This window comes from Monodon monoceros, unplaced genomic scaffold, assembly GCF_005190385.1.
Source record: "Monodon monoceros isolate NGI ecotype Baffin Bay Population unplaced genomic scaffold, NGI_Narwhal_1 Super_Scaffold_13, whole genome shotgun sequence".
Classification (NCBI taxonomy): Eukaryota; Metazoa; Chordata; class Mammalia; order Artiodactyla; family Monodontidae; genus Monodon; species Monodon monoceros.
The window spans coordinates 22367581-22393476 of NW_021703769.1; the positions used below are offsets into that span (position 1 = coordinate 22367581).

Here is a 25896-nt window from a genome sequence, read left to right on the forward strand (position 1 = left end):
ACCTGGGTCTGTCTGACTTCAAAATCTGCAGTCTGGGGAGTTCCCTGACGGTCCAGTGGTTGGGGCCCCACGCACTTTCACTGCCATGACCCCAGGTTCAATCCCTGGTCAGGGAACTAAGATCTTGCAAGCCGGGCTAAGGGGCCAAAAAAAAAAAAAAGAAAATCCGCCCTTTTTTTTTGTTTTTGTTTAAATCCGCACTCTTACACTTGAAGTCTTAAGGAATATCAATAAGGTCAGAACATCCTTTGCATACCTGTCAACATTCAGGTGTAGTTCTCCACCTTAGGGGAACAATGGTATCTCCTAGGAAACTTTTTCAGAATACCATAGCTGTTGTTTTCTCCCACAACCCAATCCCAATATCCTGTTTCAGTAGGTTGAGTGGGGCTGGACCCCAAAGATGATACACACTTCAACAGACATTACTTTGTCTGGACCTGGTGGGACAGCCATATACCTGACATGGACGTACAACTTTAGTACTAACTTTCCCATGGATCTTGTTCTTATCAGCCCTCCCTTCTCTGAACAGTTTCTCTCCCATATGCAAAACTGTGGTAAAGCCTAACCAGCTCACTCCAGTTTGGATGTGCACCACTGATATAAAGCCTATTTTTTATAGACTCCCTGGTGGCATGCAGTGCTGGAGACAGACAGATCATTCTGTCATAGAATGTTGGGAAAATACCTAGCCTGGAGTCAAAGACAGAAGAGGTAAGTTTTTAGTCTGCTGGGTCTGGTGGCAAAGGTTTGTAATGGGGAATTGGATCTGGGGGTTAGGGAAGACTGAACTCTGAGGGAAGAATAGGAATTAAGAAGAGGGAGAGGGAGGGGAAGGGAAGAGGGCATTCCAGGAGATGAAACCATGTCGGCTAATGGTGAGGTCTAAAGCCACAAGTTGGGGAAGGACTAGGAGAATCATGCTGAATAATTTTTTCCAGTGGTATAGAAAAATAATTGATGTACATCACTGTATAAGTTTAAGGTCTACAGCATGATAGTTTGACTTACATATATTGTGAAATGATTACCACAGTAGGATCAGCTAACCTCCACCTTCTCAGATAGATACAATAAAAAGAAAAGAAAGAAGAATCTGAAAAAGGAAAAAAAAATTCTCCTGTCCTGAGAACTCTTAGGATTTACTCTCTTAACTTTCCTATACATTGTATGGCAGAGTGTTAGCTATAGTCATCATGTATGTTACATCCCTAGTACTTACTTATCTTATAACTGAAAGTCTGTATCTTTGGACCACCTTTCTCCACTTCCCTCTCCCCTCACCCTCTGCCTCTGATAACCACAAGTCTGATCGCTTTTGCTATGAGTTTTTAAATTTTTATTATACTTTTTAAAGATTCCACATGTAAGTGAGGTCATACAGTATTTGGCTTTCTCTATCTGACTTATTTCACTTAGCCTAATACCTTCAAGGTCCATCCATGATGTGGCAAATGGTAGGATGTTCTCTTTTTTATGGCTGAATAATATTTGTGTATGTTTGTATGTATGTATCTCACAACTTCTTTATCCATTCATCCATCGATGGACACTTAGGTTGTTTTCATGTCTTGGCCATTGTACATAATATTGCTATGAAAATGGGGGTGCAGATATCTTTTTGAGTTCGTGTTTTCATTTCCTTTGGGTATATTCTCAGAAGTGGAATTGCTGGATTGTATGATAGTTCTATTTTTAATTTTTTAAGTATCCTCTACAGTGTTTTCCACAGTGACTGTACCAATTTACAATCCCACCAACAGTGCACAAGGATTCCCTTTTTTCCACAACCACGCCGGTATTTGTTATTTCTTGTCTTTTTGATGATGGCCATGAAGAATTTGTTTTTGGTACGCGGGCCTCTTACTGTTGTGGCCTCTCCCGTTGCGGAGCACAGGCTCCGGACGCGCAGGCTCAGCGGCCATGGCTCATGGGCCCAGCCGCTCCGCGGCATGTGGGATCTTCCCGGACCGGGGCACAACCCGGTCGGCAGGTGGACTCTCAACCGCTGCGCCACCAGGGAAGCCCGAAGAATTTGTTTTTATCCCAAGCGTGGAGGAAGCCACAGAAAGGATTTTAGCAGGGAACACTTCACTTTTCAGGTTTGCATCTTGACAAGATCACCCTGGCTGCTATTTGAAGGACTGGATCACAGTGGGAGACTAGTTTTTAGATAAGATTTTTTTTTTTCCTCTTTTTATTGGCTGCGTTGGGTCTTTGTTACTGCGTAGGCCTTCTCTAGTTGCGGCGAGGGGGGCGCTACTCCTCACTGTGGTGCACGGGCTTATTGCAGTGGCGTCTCGTTGCGTAGCTCGGGCTCTAGGCGCGCGGGCCTCAGTAGTTGTGGCGCCCGGGCTTCGTTGCTCTGCGGCATGTGGGATCTTCCCGGACCAGGGCTCGAACCCATGTCCCTTGCATTGGCAGGCAGATTCTTAACCACTGCGCCACCAGGGAAGCCCCGGGAGACTAGTTTAAAGACTTAAAGTTCCCCAGGTGAAATTTGGCGGGGGCAGTGAAGATGGAGAAAATTGGTATAAAACTTACAATAAATAATGATTATTAATAATAATTATTAAATTTAATGATTTTATTATTAAATAAATTTAAATAATAAATTTATTGTTAATTATTAAACTTTTATTATTAAAATAATAGAAGTTAATTATTTTTTAAAACTTAAAAAAATTTAAAAATTTTGCTATAAAATATACATAACAAAATTTGCTATTTTTAAGTCTATAGTTCTGTGACATAGTGAAGTACATTTACTTTGTAGTGTGGCTATCACGACTATCCATTTTCAGAACACTTTCATCTTACAAAACTGAATCTTGGTGCCCATTAAACTATTAACTCCCCGTTCTCCCCTCCCCTCAGCACCTGGCAATTACCATTCTACTTTCTGTCTCTGAATTTGACTAAGTTCCTCATAAGACTGTAATCACAGTGTTGTCTTTTTCTAATTGGCTTATTTCACTTAGCACACCATCTTCAAGGTTCATCTATGTCACAGCATGTCAGAATTTCCTTCCTTTGTAAGGCTGAATAATAGCTTTGTTAAATGTCCACGGTATATACATTTTATTTATCTATTCATCTGTTAAGGGACACTTGGGCTGCTTCCACCTTTTTGCTATTGTGAATAATGCTACAGTGAACAAGGGTGTACAAATATCTGTTCATGTCTCTGCTTTCAGTTCTTTTGGGTATATACCCAGAGTGGAATTGCTGGATCATATGATAATACTGTTTTTAATTTTTTGAGGAATAGCCATACCGTTTTCCATAGCAGTTGCACCATTTAACATTCCAACAGTGCACAAGAGTTTCAATTTCTCCACATCCTCATCAACACTTGTTTTCTGTTTTTTTTTTTTCTTTTAACAGCTAACCTAATGGGTGTGAAGTGGTAACTCATTGTTTTTGATTTGCATTTCCCTAATGATTAGTGATGTTGAGCATCTTTTCACGTGCTTGCTGACCATTTGTATATCTCTTTTGGAGAAATGTCCATTCCAGACCTTTACCTGTTTTTGAGTCTAGTCTTTTGGTTTTTTGTTGTTGAGTTTTAGGAGTTCTGTGTATATTCTAGATATTAATCCCTTATCATATATGTAATTTGCAAATACCTTCTCTGTCCTGTGGGTTGCCGTTTTACTCTGTTGATAGTGTCCTTTAATATACAAAAGTTTTAAATTTTAATGAAGTGAAATTTGTCTAATTTTTTGTTGTTGTTTCCTGTGCCTTTGGTGCCACATTCAAGAAATCATTGTCAAGTCCAATGTCATCAAGTTTTTCCACGTTCTAAGTGTTTTATAGTTTTAGCTCTTATGTTTAGGTCTTTGATTCATTTTGAGTTAATTTTTTTATATGGTGTTAGGTAAGGGTCCACCTTCATTCTTTCAACATGTGGATATCCAGTTTTCCCAGCACCATTTGTTAAAGACTCTACTTTCCCCATTGAATGTTTTTTTGCACCATCATTTGACCATATATGCAAGGGTTTATTTCAGGGCTGTCTCTTTTATTCCATTGGTCTGTTTGTCTGTCTTTATGCCAGTACCACTCTTTTGATTACTGTAGCTTTGTAGTAAGCTTTGAAATCAGGAAACGTGAGTCCTCCAACTTTGTTCTTATTTTTCAAGATTGTTTTGGGGATCCCTAGAGACTCCATATGAATTTTAGAATGAGTTTTTCTATTTCTGAAAAAAAAAAGTTATTGGGATTTTGATAGAGATTGTGGTGAATCTGTAGATTGCGTTGGTAGTAACAATATCAAGTCTTCTAATCCTTTTGATGCTATTGTAAATGGAATTGTTTTCTTATTTTCCTTTTCAGATTTTTCATTGCAGAAACAGAGTTGCTTTTTGGGTGCTGATTTTTGTATCCTGCACCTTTGCTGAATCCATTTGTTAGTTCAGCAGTTTTTTGTGTGGAATCATTAGGGTTTTCTACATACCCGATCATACCTGCAAACAGAGATAACTTTATTTCTCCGCCTCCCCCCGCCCCGCAAAAGTTAATTCTTTATATGTCATATTGTATCATATTTTGAAGCTCTGCTCTTAACTCCAAGATTCTGTAAGTTTGGGTTTACATGGGAGGAGAGGAGAGTGTCACAGAAAGTTGTATTTGGAAGGGTGCTTAGATCCTGCCCAAGGTCACACAGCAAAGTTAGAGGTCCAACAGCCATCTGAAACCTCATCTGTGTCCCTCCTCTTAGCTTTCTAGGAGCAGACAGAGCCAAGCTGGCAGCCTGGAAAGCCCTTGCCAAGAAGGTATTCATGGGACTGAGACGTGTTCCCTTTCTGCTTTTACCCAAAGCTTTCCTTATCTTAGGAAGTGGGGAATTTGGCTGAAACCCAGTGCATCCATCTGGTTAAAATAAACGTCTTGGGTGGTCTAAGATGGAAAAGAACTTAATGAAGAGTCAGATTTGGAAGCGGGAGAGACAGATTCGGAAGTAGGAGAAATGTTGCCTTTGTGAGTTTGGGGCTTTTTAGCACCAGTTAAACATATGATGTCAGTCTTGGGCCTGAGGGTGTCCCTTCCAGTTGAATGCCCCTATAACACTGCCAGCTGCCTATAGCAGGCTTTGGAGGAAGATGTGCTCTGAGGGGTAAGATTGTGGCCTCAGACAGAGATAGATGGAATCACAGAAATCAGGAGCCATGTGGGGGAAAACGAAGGAGCTGTGGAAAGAGCACTGGTTGTGAAGTAGAGGTCTGAGTTTGTATGCTGGTCCTCTTCTTTTTTTTTTTTTTTTTTTTTTGTGGTACGTGGGCCTCTCACTGTTGTGGCCTCTCCCGTTGCGGAGCACAGGCTCCAGACGCGCAGGCTCAGCAGCCATGGCTCACGGGCCCAGCCGCTCCGCGGCATGTGGGATCTTCCCAGACCGGGGCACGAACCCATGTCCCCTGTATCGGCAGGCGGACTCTCAACCACTGCACCACCAGGGAAGCCCCGGCCCTCTTCTTTTTGCTCACAAGAAATATTTTACTAGCATTATTGAGCCCTTACCAGGTCCCAACTTTACTAAATGTTTTTCATACATTTGTCTCCAAAAGCTGGCTGGCTCTTAGTCACTATACTGAACTCCTCTCCTTTTACAGTAGTCCCTCCTTTATCCACAGGGTACATGTTCCAAGACCCTCAGTGGATGCATGAAACCATGGATAGTAGTAAATCCTATGTATACTATGTTTTTTCCTATGTGTACGTACCTATGATAAAGTTTAATTTATAAGTTAGGCACAGTAAGAGAATATCTGAATCGCCAGCATCACTACTCTTGCATTTTGGGGCCATGATTAAGTAAAATAAGGGTTACTTGATCACAAGCACTGAAGTATAACAACACTGGATCTGATAACAGAGCAGGCTCCTAAGTGACTAATAGGCGGGGTGGGGAGCACATACAGCATGGATAAGCGGAACAAAGGGATGATTCACGTTCCCGGCCCGGAGGGTGGGAGATTTCATTATGCTACTCAGAACGGCATGCAATTTAAAACTTATGAACTGTTTATTTCTGGAACTTTCCAGTTAATATTTTTGTACTGAGGTTGACCGTGGGTAACTGAAACTGTGGAAAGTGAAAGGACTACTGTACCTTTACTTAAAATTTTTCTATAGTGAATGTTGACTGCTTATGTAATGAAAATGACAACCTCAGGAAGGCTACACTTGACCTTTAGGACACTATAAACTCCTAGGAGCCGAGGGAAGTCAAATGGTCTTGGGGGACTACTTGGTAGTAGTCTTCCTCTCACCTTGTAACTTTGAAAGATGAGGTGCTATCTTCCCAACCCAGCAGTTTCCTGGGGATAAGTCAGTGTCCTGACTCTGGGGATCAGTCAGTGTCCTGGTCTCTCTGGGGGTAAGGTCTGGGAATTTGCTTTTTTGTAAGCTCTCCTGATGCATGAGAACTACTTCTCTGGGTAATTAGTCCCAGTTCTCCCACTTAAAAGCTGTGTGGTATTGGGCAAGTGATTTTTTTAAAAAACATTTATTTATTTATTTATTTATTTGGCTGTGCCAGGTCTTAGTTGCAGCACACGGGATCATCTTTGCAGCGTGCGGGATCTAGTTCCCTGACCAGGGATTGAACCCTCCCCGCCCCCTCCCACAGCATTAGGAGCACAGAGTCTTAACCACTGTGCCACCAGGGAAGTCCCTAGAGTATAGTTTTAAAATCCAGGGACTTCCCTGGTGGTCAGTGGGTAAGACTCTGTGCTCCCAATGCAGGGGGCATGGGTTCAATCCTGGTCGGGGAACTAGATCCCACATGCATGCTGCAACTAAGAAGTCCGCATGCCGCAACTAAAGATCCTGTGTGCTGCAACTAAGACATGGCACAGCCTAAGTAAATAAAAATAAACAAATAAATAAATAAATAATCCAGAGTCCTGAATCCCTAGGGATTCTTTTTTTATATCTATATAAATGAATGTCTTATTACAGAGTGTTGCTATATTTCTTCTTTTTTAAAAAATAGAATTTATTTATTTATTTATTTATGGCTGTGTTAGGTCTTTGTTGCTGGGCGCGGGCTTTCTCTAGTTGCGATGAGCGGGGCCTACTCTTCATTGCGGTGCACAGGCTTCTCATTGTCGTGGCTTCTCTTGTTGCGGAGCACGGGCTCTAGGCGCACAGGCTTCAGTAGTTGTGGCACACGGGCTCAGTAGTTGTGGCTCACGGGCTCTAGAGCACAGGCTCAGTAGCTGTGGCGCACAGACTTAGTTGCTCCGCGGCATGTGGGATCTTCCCGGACCAGAGCTCGAACCCGTGTCCTCTGCATTGGCAGGCAGATTCTTAACCACTGTGCCATCAGGGAAGCCCTCCCTAGGGATTCTTATTCATGGGGCTGAGTTGGGGAAAAGTTTCCCAGTGGGGTCCGTGAGGCTGGGGGTCCATGGAGAAATCACCACTCCCAAAAACAGTGGAAAGGAAGAGGCCTTCCTTGACTGTCAGTCTAAAGGCATACCCCCCGCCCTCATCATTACCACTTTTCCTTTACTACTGGACACAGGGCCTAAGGTCACATTGATAACTAAGGACTTGAAGCATCATCATGGCCCCCTTGTGAAGAATAGGGGCATAGACAGAGAATCAGCCAACCCACCCACAGGTACTCAGACTAAGGAGCAGAAATGCCTTTAAAAAGCTATTTCCTAAATGAGAGTGTTACAGAACAGGCAGCTGTCCTTATATAACATTCCTAGCTTCAGAGGAGAGGGGCCCTAGCCACACTGTCCCTGTCACCTTTCATTACCTAGAGTGCTTGCTCACTCCAGGGCTCATCAGTCTGAACCTGGTTACAGAAGATACTTTTATTTTCAGTTCTTTGAAAAGTATTTGTAAGAAGCCATCTCTCCTGAGGCAGCTGAACCATCCAAATCACTGCCCCTTTTAGGGGAATATTAGTACTCATTTTCCACATGTAAAATGAGCGTCACTCTTGTTTTGAAGAGCCTTCCAGCATGTTCCTGTTCTGCCAAACCCCAGGGCCAAGTGTCCAGCTTGAGGGATACTGACAGAGGGAGTGGGAAAACCAGGACCCCGGATGAATGGCTAAAGGAGCTGGGGCACTTTAATCTGGGAACTTGAGCAGGGAGGCTGCATCTCCAAATTCCTAAAGGAGAGTGATCTGTGGGAGATATTCAATATCCGCCATCCAGGGTACTGGGGAGAAATCAGAAAGAAGCCAATTTGGTTCAATGGAGGAAACTTCTAGTGCTTAGCCGAAACCATGTTAGATAGCTGGATGCCAGTAGGCAGTGAACTGCCTATCACTAGTTTATATAAGAGAGGGACAGACCTCAGGGTGACCTTAAAGCAAGACAGACTGGAATTCACATCCTAGTTCCACTTAGTACTGGCTGTGTAAGTTCAGGCAAGTAACTTAACAAATCCCCAGTTTCTTTACCTATGAGAAGAGTATCTCATTTTTTAAATTTATTTTTGGCTGCATTGGGTCGTTGCTGCACGTGGGCTTCCTCTAATTGCGGCGAGCAGGGGCTACTCTTCATCGCGGTGCGTAGGCTTCTCATAGTGGTGGCTTCTCGTTGCGGATCATGGGCTCTGGGTGCGCAGGCTTCAGTAGTTGTGGCGCACGGGCTTAGTTGCTCCACGGCATGTGGGATCTTCCTGGACCAGGGCTCGAACCTGTGTCCCCTGCACTGGCAGGCGGATTCTTAACCACTGCGCCACCGGGGAAGCCCTCTCATTTTTTTCTTTTTTGTGAATGTTTGTGTGAACAGAAGTTTAAAAGAGATGTTTGGGGTGCAATTACAATGTACAGTCATTTCAACAGAAATGTTACCACAGGTAGCTTAAGCAAAAAGGGGAATTTACTAGCTTACATAATAGGGAAGTCCAGAGACGGTACTGATTTCAGACATGTCTAGAGTATCCATATAACATCTCTGCTTCTTTCTGTGCCGGCTTCATACTGTAGTCATGCTCCTTCCTCGTTAGGAGAGGGGGGGACAAAGTTACCAGCTCACTAAGTTCCCTTACCACTTAACAACCCCAAAGCTTGACTGCTGACGCAAAGGATGACGGGTCCAGCTTGGGGTACGTATGCCCCCTGTACACTGTGGTGAAGAGGATGTGGAATACTCGTGAGGCCCAGGAAGTAGGGATGCAGAGTGCTCAACACTTACAGGCAGCTACTAGAGGGAGGGTGAAAGAGGTAGGGCAGAGTAAGAACTCAGCAACTGTCCTGTCTCCAGGCTGGGCCGAGGGTCATAGTGGATCAATCCTTCTGCTTTGAAAAACAAAACCAAAACCAAAAAACAAAAAAACTTTATTTGACAAAAGACAAAAACCAAAGTTATTTACAGTAGTTTTTTGCTCAAATAATCCAACGGGACAACTGTGCTTCCAGGGTTACCTCAGAACCGAACCAAGCAGAGGTTGCCCTGCCCCCAGCCTCCCCGTCTTGTACGAGGGGGGAGTGCCAACCAGAATTCAGCAGCATGGCTCCCTGACCCCTCACCACCCTCCACTGCTCAGTGCACTGTGGGAGGGAAAGTCCCACCCCAGCCCAACGCGCTTCCACAGTCCCCTGCTGCAAGTGTCCTGCAACAGTGACAACAGACCTGGGCTCAGAGACACGGGTGGGGTGCAAGAGGCCGGGCAAGCAGCAGCTTCAACTGATCTTGAAGCTGCCGTGTTCATTTTTCCCCAGCTGGGCCTCAGGAGGGTGAGGGTCCCTGATCCCCCCCGGGGCATGCCAGGAGAGGGCACAGAGAGGGGAGGCAGAAGAGAGAGCCTAGAAAACCTGCCCACTAACAGAGAGCAAAGCCCCCTCTCTTAAATAACCAATCCCCACTCCCACAGCAATGGGTGGGCCAAGCCACTCGGAAGTTGGGGAGCCTCCCTGAAGTCTTCAGGGATCATCCCAGAAAAGACAGAACACATGTTGCTGCCTTTCTCCCAGCCAAGCCCACCCAAGTCAGCCAATACCCAGGAACTCTCCCCCTGTGCCCAGCATGGCAACTTCAGGAAACTACAGGCTGAGGATCCTGACCTGTCTTTTGGCCCAGTAACAATGTTATTCAGAACAAAAATATTTCACCTAATAACCTATGATTAGTGTTTCTTAGGATATACTAGAAAGATGGGGTATATTGCTGTTGAATGCTATCAGCAATGAAACAGCAAAAAAAAAAAAAAAGCGGGGCCCAGGGCGGGGGTGGGGGGTGCGGGAGGAGAATAAGACTGTGATCCGTTTCACTGTGAAGTTCAGGGCAGGGGCTTCTGCAACTCCAATGTAAAGAGAGGTGCAACAGAAAGACACTCACAGCAAACAGGCTTCGTGACCGATTCCCAGCCCCAGCCTCCTCCCGGGGCAGTTCCACAGGCAGCTGGGGGCACTATTCCATGTTTCCTCCAGGAACAGTTTCCGGCCACCATCATGGGAAAAGCTGCCCGTCTGGATCAGCTAAAAGGCCTTCCTGACCACTAGATGGCTCACTTCTCTCCAAGTAGGAGCAACAGGGAGCTTTTGACATTCTGGCCCCACTAAGCCAAATTCCTAGAAGGAATTCAGGACTCAGGCCGCGGGGTGAAGCTTTCAAAGATAAAGAAGGGGAAAACATGAAAGAGAAAAAAACACCACCCCACTGCTCAGCCTAGCTTACCTCCCCCTCCCCTCCCCCACAATACAGTAAAAACACCAACCAACCAACCAGAAAAACACCTCTATCATCCTTCTCTGCTCTGCACCTAGGAGGTTTGGTCAGATCTGTTGGACCCTCTCTCTGACTGTGGCTTTATCCTCTTCTCCCTTCTGTGCATGATGCAGAAAAGCCAAAGCCCATAAAAGTTTTTTCTTTTTTTTTTTGTAAACCAAACCAACAATAAAAAGACCATTTGGAATTTTGCAGAGATTTAGCTGGTCCCCCAAATGAAAATACTTCTTCCTTGTAAAACAATCACCAATTGCAGTGGTGGATTCTTCTCAGTTTATCAGACTCCATCAAGCAATGCACTCTCATTCCCCACACCTGGGCTAACTACTCCTGTTAATGCAAACCACAGCAAAGAGGGAAAAATAAACACAAAGTTTAGCAAAAACCTAAACATTCAACCGGAGTCGGTTCTGTTACATCTGCTGGGCTCCTCTTTTCTTCTGTTCACACTTATGAACCTGGAATGTCCACACTTAACAAAAAGAGGCCCTGTCAGGGGCAACTGGGACCCAGCACAGGCGTGAGTAAACTTGGCAGGGTTCCTGTGCCCAGCTCGGGAAAGCAGGTGGGAACAAAGGGGTCCCGGGGATTCTCTGCAGCAGCAGCACCATGCCTGTCTCCAATCTCTTGGTCTCATCACTGAGGAGGCCTGGAGAAACGGCAGAGTCAGCAGAGGAGAGGTCCCATCCCAGTGCAGTGACACCAGCTGGCGTCTTCCTGCTGAAGACCTCTGGACAGAGGAGATGATCCCGATGTTTGGCAGTGATCCAAAGAAAACCCTCTGTAGGAAGGGGAACCAAAACGGAAACCCAGGACAGCTGGCTCGAGCCTCGAGCACCCCTGTTGGCAGATGCCTACTTGGGGTTTTCAGAGACGAAAGAAATGGGAGTGCGCAGCAATGGGGGTGCCGGGTCCTGCTGCTTCTGGAGCTCCATCTCAGCAGCCCTCTGGAGCGCCACCTCCACCAGCAGCTGGAAGCTGCTGAAGTCCTCCTTGTCCTGCTCTGGGGGTGTGGGCGGTGGTGTGTTGAAGAGTCCACCTGTGGGGCTTCCAGCTTCAGCCCTGGTCAGCAGGGTGAGTGTGCTACCCGGGGTCACCAGGGGCTTGGGGGGCTCCAGCTCGCCTTGTGGGAAGGTGGCTGCCGGCTTGTCTCCCTGGCCTGAGTGGAGCGGCATGGAGCACACGGACAAGGAGAGCACACTGGTGGGGGCCGGCACAGACACAGCCAGCACTGAGGGGCTGCCGCCTCGGGGGAGGGCCACATCGGAGGCCTTGCCCCCGCGGCGGGAAATGGTGTACTGGTTGGGGTCTTTGCCGTCCTTCCGAAGCATGTCTGGGAGAAGCCGCCGCCGGGCGTTGATGAACCAGTTACAAATCTGGAATGAGAATGAGTTTGAGAGACTGTGATCAGTTTACTCTCTCAAAACCGGCTGCAAAGCACCTGCGTTCCTGGCCCCAAAAACACAGCAGCAAACAATTCAGGCACAATCGCAGCCCTCAGATTTATGTTGGGCAGAGAGGGTTAAAGAAGAAATGATATAACTGAAAATAAACTGCAACTGTGATCCAGCCAATGAAGGGAAGGTACGTCGGTGCTGTTGGACACAGTAATGGGAAGACCCAATCCAGTCTTTGTGGACTCGGGGTAGTATTCTCTGAGGAAACGGCTTGTGAATTGAGATCTGAAGGATAAGCAGTAGGTTAGGTGGGAGGCCAGAGGGGAGAAGAGCATTCGATTGAGAAGGATCAACACCTGAAAAGTGCCTATGACGAGCTCAGAGAAGGATGTCCTGTCTGGATGGAGCTCAGAGTGGTAACTAGAGGTTTACCTCTCATGGTGGGGATCTGGTTCTTTATTCTAAGGAAGATGGGGAGCCGCAGGAGGGTTTTAGGCAAAGAATGCTAAAAATGCTATGTGGAGAACAGAGTGGAAGCAGAGTGCAAGGTTAGTACTTCACGTTAGGTTAAGGGAGATGATGAGAAGATGACAAACGTTTGATCTGTCTGGGAAACTGGAATGACAGGACCTGGTGCCCAGTTGGATATGGGTGTGTGAGAAGAGAGGGGACGGGGCCAAGGGTCATTCACTCCTAAGATTCTAGAATAGAGTCTTGCTGTATGCCAGGGAAAGAGCCACAAAGACACTAAAGGGACTCTCAGGTAGAAGAAAAGTTATTGTTTCCAAGCAAAACCAAGGTCAGTGGTTGAATGTGCATTCAACCAACATCCTTAAATCCTTTTTTCCTATATACTGCTGAGAAAGCTACCATTAACCGTGACCCCACTCCTGTCCAGCTGATTGTTTAGATCAATCCTCCTGGGCCTATGCCTGAGGCATGACATTTCTTACTGTTAAGTGGTCTGCTGCAAAACCAAGGCATATCTAGCACCCATCCTATATTTGTCTGGACCCTTTACAATAGCCTCCAGATTCACAGCTCTCCAATCCAGCCTCGTCACTGGTTGTCACTCACTTTCTAAAATGTATTACTGTTATTCCTGTTCTAGAAAACTGCCATTTGTCTCCTACTGCCTATAGGAACAACTCCAGACTCTTGGGCCTGGGTGTTAAAAGCCTCCCCTGTTCATGGCCTATCTTTCCAGCCCTTGTATTCTTCTTCTTTTTTTTTTTTTTTAATTTATTTATTTTTGGCTGCGTTGGGTCTTCGTTGCTGCGTGTGGGCTTCTCATCGCAGTGGCTTCTCGTTGTGGAACATGGGCTCTAGGCGCGTGGGCTTCAGTACTTGTGGCTTGTGTGCTCTGAAGTGCAGGCTCAGTAGTTGTGGTGCACAGGCTTAGTTGCTCCGCAGCATGTGGGATCTTCCCGGACCAGGGCTTGAACCCATGTCGCCCTGCGCTGGCAGGCGGATTCTCAACCACTGCGCCACCAGGGAAGCCCCTATATTCTTCTTCATGTGAAATTGTTCACCAGCCCTCATTGAGGCCCTGTGCTTTAAAAAACAAAACAAAACTCCATGCCTCTTGCACATCACATTCCTTCTTTGTGGAACACCCTCTTCTCTACCTGGAGAATGCCTACTATTCTAAGTCTTGGCTGATCTAAGATATCAGAGATTGGGCAGAGGCAGAGGAAATGGTTTCAGAACACATCTCTCCTCACCTACAGCTGCTGTAGGGCCTGGCAGTTTCTTTTCATACTTGAATGAATGACACCATGAGGGTAGATAACTGTTCAGGAGGAGTGTGAATAGTTTCTTCGCACCCCAGAGGAGAAGGCACCTAATCATGGCATCATTACTGATCAAGCAAAAAGATCAGCCACTTACACCCTCCTTCCTTTCATTTACTCCTAACAGCCTGGAGATGTGACAAGACCAATCCTTTAACAAGCTCACCTGGGCATTATTTAAAAAGTTATGGATTAGACTAGAGAACAGGTTCTTAGCTGCGTGGCTGGTGTAAGGCTCATAAACACAAAACCCGTTTTTCCTTCAACAGGCAAATACAAGCCTTTATCATTTTTTCCATGTCTCTCTCCCTCCTGCCCTCCACTGGAGGAGCTGCCACAGGGGAAAAGTTGCCTAATCACTTTCTTGCTAACAGAAAAGTAGCTGGAGAGAAGAGACAAACTGTGGGAGTGTGTTGGTGATGAGGCCTGGGTGTGGCACGGTATGCCCCCACATATCTAGGCATCTTTCTGGGAGCCTTCGTTGAGAAGCTTTACCGATAGCTGCCGTTTACTAAGCACTGTACAGCTACGCAACTTTCTTCTAACAGTTTTATCAGCCCTATGAGTTTGATCAGCTCCCATTTTACTGATGAACATATATAAAGCTGAGCCTGGAGAAGTCAGGCAGGATTCTACCTCTAGCCAGGGATCCCCAAGCCTGGACCTTTGGATCTGGAGGAACGAGAACCCCTACTCTCTGAATCTTTCTCTCAGACTATCACAGGACCCCAGAGCCCAGCTTATTTTACTCACTACAATGGTCAAGTTAGAACTTCTCACCTTCCTGTTGCTCTCCCTTTCAAGGCTTCGTGCTCACTCAAATGATATTTATTGATGCTTGTTATGTGCCAGGCCAGTTCTCGGTGCCGGGGATGCTTCTGTGAATTAAATAGATGTGCACTCTGCCTTGCGGAGCTTATGGTCCATCTAGTTGTGGAGACTGGCAATGAACGAACATCGCTATAGCAACAAGAAGTGCCAGGAAGGAAAGAGACAGGAATAAAAAGATAGTATATAAAGATAAGAGAGACCTCCGTAGATAAGGGGTCTGGGAAGGCTGAGACCTAACAGATAAGAAAGAGCCAGCCACACAGAAAGCTGAGGGAAAAGTGTTCTAGACAGAGGCAACAGCAAATGTCAAGGTCCTGAGGCAGGAAAGGGTTTGGTTTAAGGAACAGACAGAAGCAGGCAGGGCTGATCCCACTAGGCCAGAACACCATGCTTAACCATCAAAGGGGCCCAAACAGTGGCTTAAGCTAGTTTTCACACTGTACGTCCTTCTCCTGGTCCTGTCTTTGCTCTCCTCTTAGTTCATCAACAGAAACTTACAGAGCATGTAGTAGCTGCTTTGGGGAAGAAATGACAGGAACCCCTCCCCCACACCTCTCCTGTGCTGAGATGCCAGGAACTGTGTGGGCTGCGGCAATGCCTAACATTCCTCTAATGGGTGACTGGATCAAAGGCCCAACTCTCTTCAGGGCTCCCATACCAGTTTCTACCCCTGCCTATCACCTTCCTTAGCTGACACCTGGGCAAGGCCTTGAGTACCACTACCCAGCCAAAGGGATGGCCACCTATGACAAGAGCAGGCGCCTGGAGTTGGCATGGCCCCTTGCCCACCAGCCTGCAGCTGTACCTGTTCCACAGGTGACCCAAGGATAGCACCAGGCTCCAGGTCCTGTCAGGCTGGGAAAGCTCATGGGCAGGGCAGAGCCAGAGCCTTCTTGTGGCTTCTCTCCCTTTCCATTCCAGCCTGGAAGGACCCTGCCTCTGGGGTTCTCATTTACCCCTTACCTCTCTGGTCCTCTCAGTACACACACACACAGACACACACACACACCCCAGCAGGCACCAGCTGACACTGTTTGAGCTGCTCACTCCAATCCTGGCTGGAGTTGCAGGGGAGCCCCAAGGGAGAAGGAAGACTGAACAGCTGAGTGGACGAAGGAACTAAGGATCTTTGACACAAGGTATCACGCCAACCATCTCACTTGCATGTTTAATCTGCATGAAAGCCTGGACGGTAGTAAGCAGTGTCCCCAAAGTACTACAGAGAGACCTGGAACTCAGAGATGAGAGAACCTGCCCGAAGTCACACAGCCTCCGAGTACAGAGCTGGGATTCAAACTCAGGTCTCCTGCTGCTGTTCTCATTCTGGTCCGCTGTCTTACCAACAGAGGAACAAAATGGAGAGCTGCAAGGCATCACCATAATCCTAAAAGCAGACTCTTGCTGAACACAAAACATATCAGGTGCTGTTCTGAACATTTCCCATCTAACTAACTCATTTAATCTTCAACAGCCTGTGAGAGGTTCTGTGATGATCTCCATTTTATGTGAACCACTGAAGAAACAGAGACCCTGATCAGAGAGATTCAGCAACTTGCTCAAGGTCACAAGGGCAAAGGCTAGGATGGGATCCAGACACAGCCTGATTCCAGGCAACGGACCGCTGTCAGGTGAAGACAACCGACGGAGGAGAGTCAGCCCGAGGCCTTTTCTCCTTGCTCAGATGCTTCCATCTCTCCATCCTGCAGCTGCCTCCTTGGCTACCTGCGCTACAGGAGAGCACTACACCTCTCCACCTCAGCCCAGGATGCAGGGGAAACGTGACCTGGGTCAAGAGAAGTAGGGACTAGTGCTTTTGTTGAGAGCAGTCTTGGGGAGGGGAGCCTGGCACTTACTAGCAGATGCGTGGGCACTTAGCCTCTAGCTGCACCTCCCATTTTGGCTTCTAATTCTGAGAAGAGAACAGCAGAAAAACACCCCCCCACGTGCTCACCCTGGTCCACAGAAAACTTGGCAGCCTACTTACTGTTTTGTCTTCTCATCCGATAGAAATGCACAGCTGAGGGCAGCCGGGCAAGGGCACAAGGCCCAAGTGCACCACCAGTGCCAGCTGTGATAATGGGCTCTGCGGATTTTCTGTAGCCCCTTCCAGCAGCCTGACCCACGCCTAAGTCAGGAAAAAAGCATGTGACTTGCCCCAATTCAAGGTCCTCGGGGAGGGGGTAGGAGAATGCCAAGGTGAATTCTGTGATTGATACGGCAAAACACAGGCTGGGTGCCTGAAAGCCTGTCTCTACCATAAAACAGGGCCCTATCTGAAAGGCTGCTGCCCTGTCAGTATTTTCTTTTTTTTTTAATCAGTGGCTGAGATGAAGGACACGGGAGGAATCACTGTGGCAAATGGGAGTGGGAGGGGCACTAGGGAGCAGATAAAGGCCATGAGGACCAGAGCAGGGCTTTTGAAGGCGACACAAGTGCTTTAATTGTAATGTCTTTTCAACTGTGAAAGACAGAAGCAAAAGAGGGGAGAGAGAGGGCATGGAGAGACCTTTCCCAAACATCACGGTCCCAGTGTTGTGACCACCCGTATCCAGGTGCTCCTAAAGGCTGCTGGCTGTATTAGAATAACCTTGAGGGTGATTTTAAAAAACTGCTCTGTCTCATCCGCTTCAGAGATGGGGGGCAGGGAAGAGGGGTGGGTGGAATCAGGAATGTGTTTTTAAACAAGCTCTCCAGAGTTCTGCCACTCAAGCTTAGGAACCAATGGTTTAACCCACTGGTTTAACTTGTCCTTGCGGGCCAAACCCTTTACTTAAGCAAAAAAGCTTACCCAAAAGCTCAAAAAATATACAAATGAAAGGCCTTAAGGTGGGGAGACAGTGGTTACCAGGAGGAAGAATCGGGAGGCAGCTATCTTTGGAGCCAGAGTAAGGAGAGCAGCTTCGAGAGATACAAGTTCACTGAGGGCAGGGCCAAGCCACCCCCTCACCACACAGCAGGCCACTACAGCTTCTGCACCAGGCTCCTTTCTTGCCCAGTACAAGTACCAGAGGGACTGCTGCCCCTCACCTCCCCAATCCTTCAAGTCTGTCAGGATTCCATGCATACACAGCTTCTGGAGAAGCCTTGCCTACCAGGGCAGCTCAGCTGACACACACGGGTAATTAATTACACTGAATTCTCAGTCCTTTCAATGTCTTCCCTCCCCCAGGGGGGCAGTGCCCGTTCTACTGTTGTGTTCCCAGCACACAGCACTGGGTCTGGCACAGAGCACACCCCCAATCAATATTACACAGAGAAGGAATGGGCACGAACTCTCCCCGCCACACTTACCTCCCCTGCCCAACTGGCAGCCCCTTAGAACAGAAACCACAGCAATAAAGTGGGCTTACAGGGTGTCACTGGGACCCGTGAAAATCCTTCACAAATGACTTTTTGGTTTTACCCTCCCAACTGCCTCGCCCCGAGCAAGTACCAGCTAACCAGTTAGTTAAATAACTCATTGACTTGCTAATGAATTGCTGCTGGGCCAGTTAAAGGAGACAATCGAAAGGGAGGTCCCCAGGGAGAGAGAAAACAAACTTGGCAAAACGTTGATGCTTGCTGGAGCCAGGTGATTGGTGCCAGGGGTGTGTTATAATATTCTCTTACTTCTGCGGTTATCTGCAAATGTTCCTAATAAACAATGGAAATTTAAAAAATTAGATACAGGAAAAAGAGATGCCTCCAGGGACTGACTTAAACCAGCTTTTCCAGATTGAGGAGCCACTACATTTCCTTTATTTCTGAGGTCCTGCCTATTGACATTTCCAACACTTTTTTTTTTTTGGGGGGGGCCCGATGCGCGACTTGCAGGATCTCAGTTCCACGACCGGGGATTGAACCCAGGGCCCTCGGCGGTGAAAGCTCAGAGTCCTAACCACTGGACCACCAGGGAATTCCCTCTAGCACTTTTATCTTCATTTTGTCACTTCAACAATTATTTACTGAGCGCCTACCAGATACCTGGCATTGAGCTAACGCTGAGGATGTAGTGATAGATAAGTCTAGGCCTCTGGAGTTTAGTGTGTTCTAAAAAGCAATCAGTCAAGTCCAAATGCTGACCCAGTCCCGGTGCTGTGGGAGCACAGAGCTCCTCTAGGGGTCAGGAGTCTCCCTGGTCAGGGGTGGGAGCAAAGTGGTGTGGGGCATCTATCAGTGTGGCAGCAATATGGGGGGCCAGGGATGAGGTCCGCTACACAGATTGGTAAAGATGACGTTGTCAATAGTTGGCAGGAGCCACTGAAGGGTTTTAAGTAGGCGAGTGACACGTGATCAGATGATGACAGGTTGGACTAGGGTAGGAAAGAAGCTATATTCCGGAAATATTTAAGGGGTAAATGTATAGGAATTGGTGAGACCAAAGGAGCTGAGAAAGGGCTATCAAGGGGAGTCCCTTCGAAAGGGAAGGACCCAGCTGGGACAAATTACCTGTTATCAGTCAGGAAATCTGGGGTGCCTGTGAGACCTTCAAGCACGGATGTATGGCTGGTGCTGCTTGCGGTTCACGGTACAGTTTCCATCAAGGAGTACTAGATGGTCCCCACTGCTTCTTTTTTTTTTGGCCACACTGTGCAGCAGGTGGGATCTTAGTTCCCTGACCAGACCAGGGATCAAACCCATGTGGAGTCTTAACCACTGGACCACCAGGGAAGTCCCCCCACGGCTCCTTAACTCTCAGCATGCCTCTAGAACAGGGTGGCCACCAGTGGAACCCCTCCCACCAGGGGAAGCCAGGATCCAGCCGGCCCTTCCTCAGAAGCCTCCAGCAGCTAATCCTGAAATGGATTAGCTGTAGCCCCAGACCTACATTTCTGTAAGTGGGATCTGGGGATATGCCGTCCTAGGGGCCCACTAGCTCCCCACAAGAATGTTTTGGTTTTGTGTTTCCAATCTGATCACAAGTGGGAGTGCCGTGGCCTCTGGCAACACAGGTCTGCTCAACTCTGGAGCCAGTGCCTCTGTCATACTACACATCACAGAGCAGTCAACAAAACACCATCCACCATTTGTTATTAATGCAGTTAGATGGAATCTCATTCGTTTTACATCTATTTACTTTGGAAAACTGTTTGGTTATTTCACAGTTGTGTATAAGAGCAAAAGCAAGAGGTTTTTTTTACCCAGTTTTATGTTTGTACATGCTTAAGTGACGTGATAAAAATTATTCCAGTGTACACGTGAGGGAGGCAAGTCTGTGAAAAAGATTTTCTTTAAGAGGAGTCAGTACATTATTCAGTCTTGAGAAAGTGTCCCTGATAAAAGGCAATTTCAATACAGTGTGGAAGTGGTTTGGTCGCACAGGTAAGAGGCACACTGGAATACACAGCTGGGGGAATCAGAGAATGCTTTCATGAGAAAATGCTTAAACAGAGTGAGCCAGGCTCAGAGAGGTCAAGAAACCAAGGGAGAAGGCCCGGAGGCCTGGGCGTTCAGGGGCCCCAGAGACAGGAAGAACGAACTAGGCTGCAGGCAGTAAGACTAACAAAGAGGCTATCTGGGTAATCCTGGCTCTTAGGCACCAAGACTTTGGCCTGTGCTGTTCTGCATCCTGTGAGTTCAAGTCCACCTCTTCTGGAAGGCCTTCTGAGGCTCCAGGCCTCTCAGAAGCCCTGCCCTGAGTCTCTGCTGCCATCTGCCCCAGCGGTGATCACTTTTTGCAAACATAAGTGGCCAGGTCTTCCCCTGCTTTCCCATCCCAGACTAGACACGCCCTAGGGTAGGAATGTGCCTGGATCCTCTCTGGGATCCCAACCCTGCCCCGCACAGAGCTGGGGATAGTGCAGCGCTTGTCGGTAAACTTGTGAGGTTCTAGGGACTGCTAGTCGAGACCTATGATCTAGGAGAGATGAAGATGAAAGGGAGAGAAGTGCCCATGCCGTGCCAAACACCTCACAGTGGGCCTTGAATTCTTCTCTGTCCTCCCCCCAACCCTTACGTGCCAGGAAAGTGCTACAATCAGCCCCCCTTTTCAGGTGAGGCAACACGAAGCTCAGAGAGGAGGCAGTGACTTGGCCAATGTCCAAGCTTTCTCTTGTGGAGAAGATGGGATCCGAGTCAGGGTCAGTAGCTCTAGAGCCTTTCTCACAGACAGACTGCCCAGCGAGTATAAAGTCAGGTGACAGGAATCCTGAGGGCCGAATACTCACCATGAGGCTTCGTGGAAGAGGGACGCAGCTGGAAGAGGTGGGGGGTTCAGAGTAGGGTAAGGGAAAGAGAGACGGTGCCAGGGATCGGAGTAGTGGGCCAGGAAAGAACAGAGGTGGAAGGGGAGGCAGCAGGGGGTGGGGGGGATGGGGCGCCAGCGGGGCAGAGGGTGGGCCTTTGCTAGGCTGGGGGCCTGTTCTGTGTCTCCCAGGTGGGTGAGAGCCCAACTGGAGGCAAGGCAGCGGCAGTCCGGGGGGTCTCACCTCAGCACCAGGAAAACAGAACAAAAACACCTGTAGGTCAGCAACTGGGGCAATTCAAAGGGGGTAATACCTCTCACTCTGACCAAAAGTGGATAACGTGATCTTCTGAGCGTGTTCATGGTTGTGGTTCACAGAGCACTTTCACATCCAGTTCTGAATCTATTCCTCCCAACGGTTCAGTCAGACAGTCTAATCCCACTTTACAGATGGGAAATCAAGATGTGGTTTACAACTCCTGCGTGGCAGAATGGGGTTTTGACCCCAGAACCTCTGACTCCTGCCCTTTCCTTAACCGTGACTCCAACTCATTTTTAACCACTCTGCAGATCACCAGCTGCCCCATGAAACCAAATTGCCAACCAATCTGGGGCTAAAGGCCAAATCCCAGACACTCAATGCCTTCTCACCCTCTCCTAGCCTCCAGTGTTAATGACGACACCTAGACATTAATAACAATTCCTTGCCTCTTCATAACTCTCCAAAATCTGAAATCTAGCTGCAATGACTTCATGCAATTGTCTTCCCTTGAGGCAGAGAGGGTGGGTATTCTCATCTGACCTACGAAGAAACTGAGGCCCAGAGAGGGGAAGTGACCAGCCCAAGGCCACACAGTTGAGTCCGTGACAGGGCTGTGACAGGACCAGAATCCAGGTCTCCTGCTACCCGCTCCTTACCTGCAGCACCGACAGGTTGGTCTGTCCAGAAAGGCTCAGCTTCTCCTGCTCTGAGGGGTAGGCGTTGTAGCGGTGCAGGTACAGCCAGTCTCGGAGGATCTTCACCGACTCCTTGGGCAGGTTCCCTCTGCGCTTCCTCTTGCCTGCCAGGGAGAGGAGGCCTTCATCCTCACCCAGGTCACTGTCTGACATGGTGTCTAGGGGCTACGCTGGACCTCAGGCAAGCCTAAAACAGGTGACAAAGGGGAGGGGAACATTATTACCATGCGGTGCCTCTGACCCTTTCCCTAGTCTTCCAGCACATCATTACTAGAGCCTAGGACACCAGAAACGGGGTAATCGAAATTCAAAGTCTCAGGCCATACCAAAGCCTGGGCAAGGTAGAAGGAAAGGTCCAAAATGCCTCTATTTCATCAGGCTGGTAGATAACTACTGAAATAAATGGCAGATCATTAATAAGCAGAACCAGACTAGAAGTAATTACAGGTACCACTGAGGCCTGTTTTCCATGCTCTGTACTGAGCATTTCACCTTTATTATCTCATTCAGTCCTCACAAATGCCCTCATAAGGGAGACACTAACATCACTGTCATTTTACAGATGAGAAAAACCAAGGCCCAGAGAGATTCAGAAAGTCACCCAAGATACTCTGGCTGTTAAACAGAGTTACCATGTGACCCAGTAATTTCACCCCTAAGGTAGCTAAGCTACGAAGAGAAATGAAAACCCACGTCCACACAAAATGCTGTACAAAAATGTTTATAGTAACATTATTCATAATAGTCAAAGGTGGAAGCAACCCAAGTGTCCTCCAACAGATGAATGGTTAAACAAAATCTAGCCTATCCATAATAGAGTAGAATATTATTCAGCTATGAAAAGGAAGTTCCGATCCATGCTATAATATGGATGAACCTTGCAACTATGATGCTAAGTTAAAGAAGCAAGTCACAAAAGACACATACTATATGATTCCGTTTTTATGAAATGTCCAGAATGAGCTGGAGGGGATAGAAGAGTGATAACTAGAGGGTATGAAGTTTCTTTTCCAGGTGATAAAAATGTTCTAAACTTGATTGTGGTGATGGTTGCATAATTGTGAATATACTAAAAAAAACACTGGTTTGCTTTAAAAAAGTTGTATGGTATGTGAATTATATCTCAATAAAGCTGTTATAAAAAAAAAAAATCTCACCTCCAGGATATGGTATGGAAGCAGGGTTTGTACCCAGATGGCTTGCCCTGTCCTCCACCCCCATCCCATCTTGCTTCCAGGGTCTCCCAGGACCCAGTGAGGAGTCTGGAAACCCTATCAGTCTCCACAGTCCTACAGCAATCCATGTAACATTTACTGTGTACCTACTATGTATACCCTGCAGAGATGCTGAGTTATCCCTACTGGTTGTCTCTCATTCTCCTTTGTCATCTAGCCCCTGGCCTGGTCCCAGAATCAGTGCCTCAGAAATCCAGATAAATAAGCAAGGCTGGGCTCTAGTTCCTCCAACTTGGCTGTGTGACCTTGGGCAAGCATCCTTCCCTCTCTGGGTTTGAGCCTCCTCTTCATCTGTTAATTGAAAGAAGGTGTTTCCCTAGACAATCCAACTCAGTTGCTTATCCCCGACAAACTTCTTGTTCGCACACGCAAAAGAGATACACATTTTAAAACCAAAAGTTCCAGGACAAGCTGATGCCAGAATCTCAAGGCCCCTCCCTCCTCAGCCTTTTAACAGCTCCCTAGCAGGCTGGGCCAACAGACTCTGGCATCTCCCAGGTTTTGTTTCCTCGACTTGGGCCTGAGCCCAGATATCCGGGCTGGCTAGGCCAGGCTTTCGAGGGAAGGGTCTACCCTCCCAGCCGGGCCACCTGGAGGTGAGACAGGCATTGGTTAGAGGTGCCACTCCTCAGAGAGCAGCAACAGCAGGCTGCTTTCTGAGGTCAGGTTTCTGAGGTTTAGCTGGCCAGGGCAGTTGGGATCTGAGCTCAGGCAGGGATGCAGCCCTGGCAGGCTGTGAGAAGTTTACTCAAGGTTATCTGTACGGATTCCACCCTGGCTGCCAGTCAAGTCCCAGTCTGCAGGGTTCCAGTGGGTGGCGTGTGGAGGTGACCCCCTCTGTCTACACAGACCTCTCTACCGCAGTGTCCTGCACTCCAGCCATGATATTCACCGACAAATACAGCAGACACAGTTTACAAATCCCAATCCAGGAGGCTTCCCACACACACACCCCACACTCCCACCCAGCCTCACACCAGGCAACTCTCTAAGAGCACTCAGATAACTGGCACCAACCCATCACTCAGCCCCTGGAACCCACAGGACTTTCACCGACAAATTCAGCAGGCACACAGTTTACAAACCCCGCGTCTAGCACGAACAACTGGTACCACGCAACCAATTCCTGGATATACGCCCACCCACGATCTCTCAGACTGGGACAACTCCCGACGACATCATACTAAGGGTCACTTCTTACCCTAACTGGACTGTGGTAGCACCCTCTCGACATAACACCCAGGGCACCCTCCTACACACGCCACGACGCTGACCTGCAACCACTCCCGCGCCAACTTTCTGACAACTTCCCCAGCTCGGCCCGACACTCCCCCGGGCCGAGCACTCACGCTGCATTCCCAGCAGCTCACACAAAGCGCGCAGCCTCCCCCGCGGCCCAGACCCGAGTCGGAGCACATGGCTCCCGGGGCGGCGGGGAATCGGCCTGTGCTCGGGGCGCCTGCACCCCTCAGCCCCCCACCCCGCGTCAGACTCGGCGCTTCTGTTCCCCCGCGGGCCTGCAATCCGGGTGGGGCGGGGGCTCTGGAAGAAAGAAAACTCACGTGTCTGTCCCGGGGCAGGAAAAAGTTTGGTTCCCACCCCCTTCCCCAGCCGCTCAGCGCTCCTGACTCTTCGGGGCGCGGGGCTGGCCGAGCCTGCGCGCTCGGCTTTGTGCTCCGAACTCGGCCCGGAGGGGGAGGGGAGGGGGCTGGGCTCCCATCTCCGCACCGCCCCCCCCCAATCCTGCGCCCAGACTCCATGTTGGCCGCCCCCTGCCCCGGAGACTGCGCGCTTCGCCCGCGGGAGGCTCGGCTCAGGCTCGGCCTGCCCGAGGGACCCGGCGCGCACAAACTTTCTTCGGGTCGCCGGCCCCACGCGCCCCGCTTCCTTGGCCCGCCTGGGAGTGACAGATGCCTCCGAGACAGACTTTCCTTTGTTCCAAAGGAAAAGGGAACTCGCGCGGGCTCCCCGGCTCCCCCAGCTCCGAGACCTTCCGGCTGCCCCCACCCGCAGCTGTCACTCTCGGGGGGCCCCTCCCCGGCTCGGCCGCGGCGGGAGGTGGGGGGGGCTACCGGCGGTTAGCAACGTGCACTTTTGAAACCAAACAAACCCGCCCCCCGCGCGCTCACCCCGGCCCGGGGCAGGGGCGGCCCTCTACCGGGGTGGGCTCCTAGGGAGTTGGGTCCCCCAAAAGGGCCGCAAGCGAACTTTTTCCGGGGGGGGTGGCACAGCCCCCCCCCGCACGCCGGTCCCAGTCAGCACACCGCAGTCGGGACTCAAACACACCCGAGGTCACCCATCCACAATCGCACGCGCTTGGACGACGCCCCCTCCCCCGCCCGGCCGAGAAAAAGAAACTTTCCAAGTTGTCCGCGCGCCCCCCGCCCCCATCTGCCCCCCTCCTGCGCCCCGCACTGACTTTTCCCAGCAGCTTTTCCGTCCACGCGGCCTAGGGCTCGGTCCCGAGCGTCCCGGCAGGGGGCGGGAGGCGCCGGGGGAGCGCGCCGCGTACCTGCCGGCCCTGACACTCGGCCTGACAGCTCGCGGCTGGAAAGCACCTCGCGGCCTGACGTCAGATCCCCTCTCCTCCCCTCCGCGCTCTCCTCGCCCTCCCCCACCCGCCCGGACGGAGAAAACAAACTTTGTGAGAAGCGCTGCGAGCGACGCCCACCCCCCGCGGGGCGGGCCAGCGGCGGCTGGGGGCTTCGCCCCGCCCACCGCGCCCGGAGGGGGCGGAGCCGGGAGGGCACCTTCTTCCTGCGCCCACCCCCACCCTCAGGAATGCCACATGGCCTCCGAAGAGGAGTGGTGGGAACC

General features: G+C 49.0%; 1 protein-coding gene across 2 annotated transcripts; it reads right to left on the reverse strand.

Moving 5' to 3' along the window:
• Positions 1–8569: 8569 nt before the first annotated feature.
• TGIF2 (TGFB induced factor homeobox 2) lies at positions 8570–25637 on the reverse strand. Of its 2 annotated transcripts, none has more exons than XM_029221933.1 (3): positions 25499–25637; positions 21806–22031; positions 8570–12079 (listed from the first exon to the last, which is right to left on the reverse strand). In XM_029221933.1, exons 2-3 carry the CDS (start codon positions 21995–21997, stop codon positions 11558–11560), a joined length of 714 nt encoding a protein of 237 aa, XP_029077766.1. In that variant the 5' UTR covers positions 21998–22031; positions 25499–25637; the 3' UTR covers positions 8570–11557. The 2 variants fall into 2 exon arrangements, with proteins under 2 accessions (XP_029077766.1, XP_029077767.1); XM_029221934.1 differs by lacking the exon at positions 25499–25637 and adding an exon at positions 23002–24325.
• Positions 25638–25896: the final 259 nt, after the last annotated feature.